This window comes from Papaver somniferum, unplaced genomic scaffold, assembly GCF_003573695.1.
Source record: "Papaver somniferum cultivar HN1 unplaced genomic scaffold, ASM357369v1 unplaced-scaffold_107, whole genome shotgun sequence".
NCBI lineage: Eukaryota > Viridiplantae > Streptophyta > Magnoliopsida > Ranunculales > Papaveraceae > Papaver > Papaver somniferum.
In genome coordinates, this window is record NW_020619603.1 from 11,668,007 (window position 1) to 11,679,628 (window position 11,622).

Sequence of the window (11,622 nt, forward strand, 5' to 3'; positions counted from 1 at the left end):
ATTGGTTCCTCAACTCCTACGATCAAAATGCTTCCATCCACTTAGATTAGTTAGTGCAATCCTAAATAGGCATAAATTTCTAAGCTCTGGAGTTTATTTATTCATACTGCAACTAAAAAGTTTCTCCCATACCCCCAAACTTAAATCTAACATTGTCCTCAATGTTCTAAAGAAGAAATTAAAAGCATGAACAAGGATAAACGGTTACCATTTGAAGCAAAATAGATAAGGAAAGACATTATCGTGACGCATGAATGTTGGGTTACCTCCCAAGAAGTGCTAAGTTAAAGTCTTCAGCCAGACTAAGAAAGGATTAGTCACCTCATAGGATCATAAAGTAATAGCCGAAATTTCTGTGGGTCATCAAAACCAAATAGAGCTATCACAAATAAAAGGAATCTGCAACCTGTAAAGAAAATAAACAAATAAAGCACACCCTTGTCTAGTTTCCTGTTTAATACAACTACATCTAGTTGTGGTTCAGGTTCTATAACTGGTTCCAAATAAAATATTTTCATGGGTTGGAATCCTCAAAGCTAAGATCCGGTTCAGGTATTAGAGTCTGAAGAAACTCAAGTAAAAATTTAAAAGCACATAATAATAACCTGAATAATTGAGGATCCTTAAAGTCAATCAGTTTTGACTCACACAATCGACCACGATGAAACTGGAGGTCAATCTTAAGCAAATGTATCGACCCTAATCTCTTAAAGTAATTAGGTTTAGTCTCAAAACTAAATAATTGACACATCTGAAATTTATACGTTCCCACAATTGGTTGAAAAATATTTGGTGGGAAAACAAAGTCAATCTGGATATCATAGCCTGGGTAAACCACATCAACCAGAGGATGGGTTTCTAACAACTGAACTTCCTTATGGACATCACTAGGTTCAGGAAAACGTGTATGAAGATAATCTTGTAAAATGGTTGAGGCACATATGTCAAGTCCCAAGTGAGGGACCTTTCTAATAGTTAAAGCACGTGGAGAATGATAATCACCCCCAAACTTAGAGTTTTTAGTGTCTCTAGAAAGACTAGTCACAACTTCCCTAATTTCAAGGTCATCTGATTCCTGAAAATGGTCAATTGATTCTTCTAAGTCAGGTTCATCCTCACTCATCTCTACGAGTTCACTTTCTTTGTCTAAGACTAATGTTTCTAAATCGCTAGACTCTAAAAAAATATTCTCAGAAAAAACTCGTTCCTCTAAACCATTATTAGCTTCGTAATCAAAAGGAAATACTACATCGTCTAAAACGGGGGTATCTCTAGTTAAATCCTCGTCCTTTTGAATAGGTGAATAATTATTAAAATTACTTGGATTTGAACTAGAAACATTATCATTATTAAGCTCAATTGGAGTAACAAATTCCTGATCACTATGCCTACTTATTTCAAATTCTTTATCAATACTATCCTCATCATAATCATCATTATAATAACATGAAAATGGTTGAACCTCACCTAAACAAGTAGTGTTACCAATTTTATCCTCGTCATCTTGATTATGTGAATAACTATCTTCATTTTCAAAGGTACTATTGGAAACACTATATTGGAAATTAAGAGCACTTATGTTCTGGGCCTCTAACAAAATATTTTGAGTCGACTTACATGACTTCCTGATTGAATCTAGGAAAGAAAGTTCACTCGTTGCATTGCTTTCGTCCATAACTAAGTTATTCATTTCTGCTAACTTACGTGTCGACTCAGCTAACTACGTGTTGACTCTAGTAGAGAGGAATTTTGCTCGTATGACCGGTTGGCGTGTGGATAGTAATTGGGCTCACCATGGTATGGAACATAACCTTCAAAAGGCTGATGTTCCCAACCATTATTCACACTATGGTCAAAGTAGTAACGTCCATTTTGAAACTCAGTCTGATATTCGTTGTATTGGCTATTGTAATACCAGTTCGACATTCTATTGCAGGGGTGTAAGTTGTCACACAAAATAAAACCCACTGACAGGGGATTCGTGGGTGGATTGAATCTTACCTCCCGTACCAGACGGGCGATGAACCGTTGAAGTCGACTCGGGCCACCGACTCCGATGTCAGTGTACGAACCCGAGGGGCCGAGACAGTATCGTAACAGTCGTCCTTCCCTGCAAACAGTTGATATTTAATTTTGACCCTTCCTTAGGGTTTAAAAAAAATAATGTCCAAGAATGTCCAAAAAAGGAAAAGAAAAATTACAGAAACAACACCCTATTTACAGTTTCTAAAAATAAAACAAAATAACTATATACAAAATCTTCTTCTTCACTCCTTTCGGATTCCTCTTTTCTTTCCTTCTTTGGCGATGCTTTCCTTTTATAACACTTTTTCTTCCCTTGTAGCTTCGCTCCAATCTTAAAAGAATCGAAAAATACCAAAACGCGTAAAAAAAGAACAAAAAATTCTAAAAGAAATAAAATAAATCTAAAACCTAAAACCTAAAACCTAATACAATTCCGCGTCGGCGGCCCCAAAAATTGATGTGTTGTAAAAGTGGTAAGTAGAGTATCATTCAAACTCGGACTTGTAAGATTCGATTTCAAACTTAATAAAATATATACAATAAAGTTGTCACAGTATCGAGAGGTACTGAGACTCAGGATTCCACCAAATTCCATTCATGTGATTCAAATAATAATTCTAGACATTTATAGCTCAAAAGATAACACTTATAGACTCTTATTCTTTGCCGAGATAGATTTTATAAATCATTAGATGTAAATCACAAGCATGACACATCAAAAGTACTTAGACTAAGCATGCGACATCAAACAAAATCAGAAATAATCAACTAAAAATCATAATTCAATTCAAATCAATGCAAAAAGTCATATAAAGAATTAATAGAATTACCACAGTGATGAAAAAAGGCTTCCTCCATCATCCCAGTGTTGGGGTTTAGCTCCTCGTATTAATCATGGTCTCAAAATATGTATTTAAAGCTCAAAAGATGATTAAAATATTGAAAAGTAGTAACACAGACTGTTTAAAACGTTATATTGGCGTTACAAAGATGCTGTTACAATGGACTGACTGTTACAGAGGGTTTGAATGTAACAATGTTGCGAATTTGAGACGATGATCTTATTTGCAACGTTGTTCTTCAGCACCAGCAGCAGCAGCAGCGAACTCCCTGCAACTCGATCTCTAGAGCTCTGTGGTGCTCTAAAGCTCTCTGAAACTCGTCCAACTTCTCCCCAAACTCCAGATACTCCTTCTGGGACTCGTAACAACTCCTTATATACACAAAAACCTAATCGAATCCGAGTATATCTCGGATTATTCTTTTCTGCCAAGTTACGGATAATGGATTTTTCTTGTATTCTGGCGGTTTCTTTTGTGTCCTGATGTGTTTAGAACTCTTCTATGATGTCCAAGGAATCATCCTAGCCATTGGTACACTTCTAATACCTCACGTAATCTCTTCCTCCAATCAACAGAACCCGTGAAGCCCTATTTTTCTTGTTTTGATTAAAACTCGATTTCCAGCCAATTTGGGTACAAAAAAATGATCATACTAGGCCGGTTTGGGTCCAAGTAAGATACCCACCAAGTTTCAGCGATTTAATCGCCCTAGAACTCGATCAAATCTTCTCCCAAAATTCAACAGTTGTGATGAACACTTTCCCGCCAATTTCAAAATTCAAAAGGTGAAGGTGACCTCCCCCTTATCCAGGTCCGGTGTCCCTTTAGCACATGCCCGAAATGGGTTACCCCTTATCCATAGTGAGAGTCTGAATAACACTTGCCCCTTGGATGCCTTTAGTAATTTTTCTGGGATATTTCAACACTTTTCCAGGGTTCCTCCGGGGTATTTCTGGGGTGCTTCCAACATACTTCTGGGGTGCTTCTGGTATGTTATATAAGGAGGTTGAAATGCCACATTTTGAGCCAATTTCGCCGCAAAAGCTTATTTCTCCAAAAACACCTACAAAGACATAAAATAACCAAATAAGTACAAAATCGAGCACTAACAATATATACAATTGGGACAAATTAGACACATAAATGCGTCTATCATAGTCTCACGACTGGACAACGACATATCTCATGAATACTAAACACTTTCAGTGATTATTTCTATATAATATCACGAGATGGACGGCTCCTAGACAACTTGCTCTGCTAGTATAGAGCAATAACGTCTTCAGGAACAAACAATGAGTTTACCCTGACTATACAAAGGATATGACTTACCGACAAGCTCATATCGGGATAATTAATGCTCCTAAACATCTTGCTCTGCCAGTATAGAGCCATAAAGTTAATTATTCCTAATTAAGATTAATTCTGTCGTGACATTCACTACTGAATTCCCAGAATAATCTATTATTGCTCCTATTCCATGGTCGAATCCACGACTGGTCCCATGGAATGGCAATAACAATTGCTCATATTCCATGGTCGAATCCACGACTGGTCCCATGGAATGGCAATAAATAATTGTTCTGATTCTATGATCGAATCCTCGGCTTGATCTCATAGAATAACAATAACTATATTATCTCATTACTCCGATTTCATGATCGAATCCACAACTGGTCTCATAAATGGTAATAGATAAATCTTAATTACTCCGATTGTATGGTCGAATCTACGATCCCATGGAATGGTAATGCTCACTTTATTATTCTGAATTCGTAGTCGAATCCTCAGATGATCCTATGAATTAATAATAAAAATCTTATTACTCAGTTTTGTGAATTATTCTCCAGTGAATTCCACAATTAATAATAAATAATTAACAACAGGGCGTCTGAGCTACCTCTAAGTAAACCCCGATCTATACGGTGAAAGTGTATTCAACGACAATGCACTAACAGTCACCGCGCGAACGAGTATTTCAAAATATAACGAAACGATGAACCTATGCAAAATAGGGAAGAAAATAATAAATAATTAAAAATATTGACCAGGGTGCTGGGAGCACGGACACACGACCAACCGACCGTGTCATGGTCAATCCCGCGCCAGTTTTGTATTTTAATGCATTTTTATTATTTTCCAGGATTTGATGAAAATTCTCTCATTTTATCAAATCTCCTTCGTCTCGAGAAAACTCCTCAGCTTCATGGTGTTTTCATAAACCCATGAAAATAATATAAAATTAAGGAAAAATAGTGTGGGGCGTGACCATTGCCAACCGACCATGCCTTGGTCCTAGCCAACCCCACACCTTACGGTTCCTCATTATTTTTTTATTATTATTATTATTTTCTATGATTTCATGAAAAAACTCCTTGATTTCATTGTATTTTGCAAAAACTAGTAAATAAATAATATAAAATTATGAAAAATCATGTGGGACCGGGCCCTAACCGGTCCCACACGTCCCTTTATTTTATTATTATTTTATCTTCCTTGAATTTATCAAATTCCTTGATTTCATGGTATTTCTCTCAAATTAGGAAAAATTCCCTCAAATCATGGAAAAATACCTAAAAATATTAAAAATTATGAAAACTTATGGGACCGGGCCCTAGCCGGCCGGCCATGTCTCCCACGGCCCCACACGCCCTTGTTTTTATTATTTTAATATTTTTGGCTTCCTTGAACTCATGAAACTCCTTCACTTCATGGAAACTCCCTAAATTCATCAAAACTCTTTAAATCCATGATATTTTTCATAAAATCATCAAAATATTATAAAATTAAGAAAAAGGCACCACGGGACCGTGCCCGTGACCGGCCGACCATGCCTTGGGCTTGGAGGTCCCACGACTCCTGGTTCCTTATTTTATAATTATTTTCCATCATCTCATGGTGTTTTCCTCAGTTTCGTCGAAACCTTAATTTTGGCATATTTTCTCGAATGGATGCTCAATTGCATGCCAGAAAATATCAAAATTCTCAGGACTGAGACGCAGACGCCTTGGGGATACGAGCACGCTATCTTGACCGACTAAGATTGGATCTTTGGCTTACAGAATCCGGTCCCATCAAGTTTCACAATTTTGATCTAATTTGCACAATTGCACGAATTAAGTCCAAGACTCTTCCAAACACTTTGGATTTTCATGAAGTGATCGTCATTCGATCCCGTGAAGTAACTCTCATCCGGGGAAGTAACTTTTTTAATAGTCATCTCAGTCACCAGCTTAACTCTCTCTTTATGGTGAAGACGACAATGATAATTTAGCTGTTACCAAGGTGGAGCAGTGTCTCTTTTTGCTTGTCGCATTCTGGACACCGTCGTTTACAAAACTTTACTTTTATACAGAGGAAAACTAAGTGATAGTATTAGAGTTGATGAGAAATACATTTTCAACCAAAATCTGAAGAGGATCTATCATCCTCCTATGCACGAGCAATATGTATCTGAGCACATAGTTGGCTCCTGCAACGGTTTGGTTTGTGCACTTCAACTACACAATACAATTCTAGATCCCATCTACATTTGTAATCCCCTTACTAGAGAATATGTTTATCTTCCTCAACTAGTTGTAAAGAAAGAAGATGTCGAGCCTTATCGTATAATCGAAGGTGAGGTTGGCATGCATGGCCAAACAACATGTGGATTTGGGTATGTTCGGTCAACCAATGAGTACAAGGTTGTTAGAATTCATTACATAGACTATGAAGGAGTAGAAGTCAAAGTATACACACTTGGAAGTGGTTGTGGGTGGATAGCCATAGGTAGAGTTTCCGATGTACTTTCGGGGTCAAGCGGGGGTCGGGGTACCTATGCAAACGATGTTATTTATTGGATTTTGAGCAGAAAAGTGGTGGCCTTTGACTTGGTTCATGAGGAGTTCCGTTCGTTATGTGTCCCTTGTTGTATGCACAACCTTCGGTATCAAGATAGATTTGGACTTGTAGTACTAGGAAGGCATTTGTGTCTTTACATAGATGATATAAAAGTACGTGTGAAAATCTGGTCGTTGATGGAAAGTACGGACTCGGAGACCTGGCGTATGGAGTGTGATATAGATTACAAAGCCGTAAGAGGTTCTGGTGCAAGGAAGTTGCAGCCTATTTTACTTGGGAAAAATGGAGAAATTGTACTCTTATTTGCTGCATCTGTGTTATATTCTTATGACCCGAAAACAACATTTTTGAAGATGATATCCAACAAAGCATCAGCAGATTATTTCAAACACGTCGAAGCATCTGCTCACATAAATACGTTTGCATCATTGGAAGCTACGGGAGAAAATTCAGAAAAATACACGGTTCGTCCACGCCAGTGGGATGATGTTATCGAGGAGTTAGACCGAGTTTCTCTTGAATAGGAAGTTGATACGACACGTTTCAGACTCAAGTAATCAGCACACGATAACGACACTCCGAGCTGACATAATCGTTTGTTTAGCATTAGTTTTCTATTTTTAATGTATTGTATTATATGTTTCTCATTAGGATTCCGTTCTCATTTCTAAACTAGGTGATTATAGTTTACATGATTTCTTTTTTTCGGTCTTGGTGTTGTTTTAACAATCATTGAAGCCTATAAATAAGAACAAGGCGCATTGTAGAAACGCATATCCGTCGAAACCCCCATTTTAGTTGTAATTTACATTATCTGCAGTATATAATTACTTTCCAACATTTCTACTCAAAAAAAAAAAACACAAACAAACAAAAACTAGAGTGCAAATTATTTTGTAAGAAATGGGAAACTCTCATCCGCGGAAGTAACTTTGCTAATATGCACTTCAGTCGTCAACTTAACCATCTATCTATATGATGAAAAGTAACGACTCAAAGGTGACCTGGCGTAGGGAGTTCGATATAGATTATGAAGCTGTAGGAGTTAAATATCGCACATATTAATAATCGCGTGAAGTGAAGAATACAACTTACGCAAGGAGTATCGCACAGAGCAAATTCAGATGACACATCAGATGATGTCAGCAAAGTCACGGGTAAAGTGTGAGGAGTTATGAGAAGATATAAGATATGCGAAGATGGGCGATTGTATATGAGCGAATATGTTGCACAGAGATCTCGAAAATAAAGGAATTCTTAGCTGTCATCCACTATGTAAAACCCTATATAAATAAGAGAGTAGTTGTCTTGTAAAGAATTCTAACACAATTTTGGTAAGAGAGATTGTAAGAGAGAGAAAGTGAGTTTAGTCTACAAAAGTGTTATTGTAAGTTTCCATCAATGTTGTAAACAATCTGAATATATTAAATCAATAAGATAATTTCCCGTGATGATTACATAGAGAAACAATTAGGTTAAGTGGAGTGTAGTTGTAAGATTTCTTACAACTACATTTTTGGCGCTAGAAACAGCTCTGGATTGATAATTCCTGGTAATATATCTGAAATTCAAAGAGAAATTAAGGAAGAATCATAAAATACTAATGAAGACAGCAAGAATCATACCAGTTCAAGAAAGAGGCAGAGATATAAGTGTCATAACATAACTAAGGTATCAATTTCTAAAGCAGATTTCCAAGCGACGGTAACCAGGAAAATTCATAAAAGGAATCATGAAGGAAAGAAAATTGAAACGATGAAGGTAGAATTACCATTAAAGGATTGGGAAAAGGTGAAGATATCCTTTGCGGCAGATGAAATTCCAGAAGAAGACTTACAGCGAACAGATCCATTGGTAACCACAGTCACAATCGAGCGAGAAAAAGTTATTGCACAACAGAGGACATTTGAAGGATGGGCGATTGATAAGACATTGATAGATACAGGAAGTGCAGTTGATATATTATTTTATCGCACATTTAAAACAATGGGATACAAAGATGAAGAAATGACACCCGCATCATATAATATTCATGGATTCAGTAGAGCAATTACAAAGCCAAAGGGAGAGATCGTGATGCGAGTATTACTGGGAGAGACCGAAACTAAGATAACACTGTGTGTGCTTGACATTGAGTCACCTATAACATGTTGTTGGGACGACCATGGGTACATGGATTAAAGGCAGCTGCGTCAACATTACATCAATGTATCATATTTCCAATTCCAAGCGGTATAGATGAAATCAGAGGATATGTTAAGGATGCGAATACTTGCAATCAAATAGATGTGCGAAATTACGAAGGACGAGCAAAGAAACGAAAGGATAGATGAATAAAAATGAAAGAAAAAAAAAAGAAGAGGAGTTTCGAATATACATGATAAGAGCAAAAGAAGGGAAAGGAATACCAGGTGAAGAACCAACTGAGGAAGGTGAAAGAATTAAAGAAATTAAGGAACCAACACCTACGGGCGAACCAAAGGCGAATTTTACTGCAGCAGAACCAACAAAAGAAATAAATATAAGAACTAATGAAGAACCAAAAATATTAAGAATCAGAACCAAAATGGGTAAAGAAGAAAAAACATTAAACACTCTGCGAGCATATAATGATATTTTCGCATGGAGTATGGATGAAATGCCAGGAATAGATCCATATGTCACATGTCGTAGATTAGACATTAAGAAGAATGTAAAACCATTCAAGCAAAGAATAAGGAAAATTGCAACTGATTATCATCCTAAAATCGAAGAAGAGTGACAAAAGATGTTGGATGCAGGAATTATAAGAGAAGAAAAATATCCAGAATGGATAGCAAATATGGTGGTGGTACCTAAAAACAACAACAACAAAATTATGATCTGTATAGATTTTACAGATCTAAATAAAGCAGGCCCGAAAGATAAATTCCCTCTACCTGACATACCCCAAATGGTGGAGTCTGTGTCAGGGAATGATAGAGTCACGATGTTAGATGGGTACAAAGGGTATAATCAGATTCCATTAGCAGAAGAAGATCAAGAACACACTGCTTTCTTCGCACCTAGAGGTTTATATTGTTACACGAAAATGCCGTTTGGATTGAAGAATGTCGGTGCGACATATCAAAGAATGGTACAGAAAGTATTTGAAAAATGGATCCATAAAACATTAGAATTTTATGTAGACGATATGCTGATTAAAAGCAAAAAGGCGAAAAACCATGTTGATGATTTGCGAGAAATATTTGAGCAAATGCGAACATTCAATATTAAGGTAAATCCAGAAAAATGTATAATTGGTGTATCATCAGGAAAATTCCTAGGCTATCTTATATCTAAGGAGGGAATACAAGTGGATCCGTAAAAAGTCCAAGCAATCAGAGATATGCCACCACCTGCAACAGTCAAGGATGTTCAAAAATTGAATGGATTAATAGCATCGTTGGGAAGATTCATTGCGAGATCTTCGGACAAATGCAAACACTTTTTCAATATACTAAAAAAAGGAACCAAATTTGAATGGAAAATGGAATGTGATAAGGCATTGCAAAGCATAAAAGATTATTTGGTGAAGCTATCCATTATCCAAAAGGCAAAACAATGAGAAGAACTATTATTGTACTTATCATCAACATCCCATGCACTAAGTGCAGTATTATTACGATCGGAGGAAGGTGTGGAGAAACCAATATATTATATAAGCAAAACCTATAACTGCGCAGAGAAAAATTATTCAAAAATCGAAAAAATGATTCTCGCACTGGTATATGCATCATTCAAGCTTCGCATTTATTTTCAAGCCCACAAAATTAAAGTATTAACAAGAGTACCAATTGAAAATGTAATGAAGAATTCGAAGAGATCAGGAAGAATAGAAAGGTAGAATGCACAATTAGGAAATTATGAAATCGGCTATGAAATTTTATCTTCGCCAAAGTCTCAAGTTATCGCAGAATTTCTCGCAGAATTTCCAGTAGAAGAAGATGAATATGTAGAAGAAATGATGGAGGTGGATGAGGAACATGGAAATCCTAGTGATTTATTAATTGAGCGAAACTCAAACGGATGGGAGATTTTGGTGGATGGATCCTCCAGTGGAGAAGGCAAAGGGATTGGTATTGTATTCATTTCGCCAACAGGGACGAAAATGGCTTATTCTTTCATATTAGATTTCGCATCCACAAATAATGAAACTGAATATGAAGCGGTTGTTCATGCACTAAGATTAGCAATTGAAATGAAAATTGAGGATGCACGAATAACTAGCGACTCTCAGCTGGTAATTTGTCAGATAGAAGGCACATATAGTACTAATGAACCATTTTTGCAAAAATAAACGAGACTGGTTATGGATTTAGTAGTGCAAATTCCTAAAATAAGTTGGAGACACATAGGGAGAACATATAATAGGCTTACGGATGCATTGGCGTTCATACCATCAATGTTAGTAGATCCAGTTGCAAGGGATATAAAAATACAAACACTTTTGTTACCATCTATAGAAAAGAGTGAAGAAATGCAAACAGATGTGATGATCATAGACGATATACAAGAAGAAAACATGAGCGAATAAAAGGATTGGAGAACTAAGATACACTCTTATCTAGAGAAGGGAGAATTCCCAAAGAAAAGATTAGAAGCGCACAAATTAAAGAGCCGTGCGACAAATTATGAATTAAGGGATGGAGTTCTTTATAGGAGATCATTTTTTGGACCTTCACTTAGATGTCTTACGCGAACGGAGGGAATCGAAATTCTAAAGGCACTACACTATGGCGATGCTGGCAACCATAGTGGAGGAAGATCACTTGGATATAGAGCAAAAATACAGGGTTATTACTGGCCATATATGCATGAAGATGCAAAACAAGTTTCGAGAAGATGCGAAGAATGTCAATGTCATGGCAAGAAGATACATGCACCGGGGGCT

The 11,622-nt window shown here is 36.7% G+C and overlaps 1 protein-coding gene across 1 annotated transcript; it reads left to right on the top strand.

Moving 5' to 3' along the window:
• Nucleotides 1-6,496: 6,496 nt before the first annotated feature.
• Nucleotides 6,497-7,234, top strand: LOC113328062 (F-box/kelch-repeat protein At3g06240-like). Its single transcript, XM_026575154.1, has one exon. It carries the CDS (start codon nt 6,497-6,499, stop codon nt 7,232-7,234), a length of 738 nt encoding a protein of 245 aa, XP_026430939.1.
• The last annotated feature ends 4,388 nt before the right edge of the window (nt 7,235-11,622 follow it).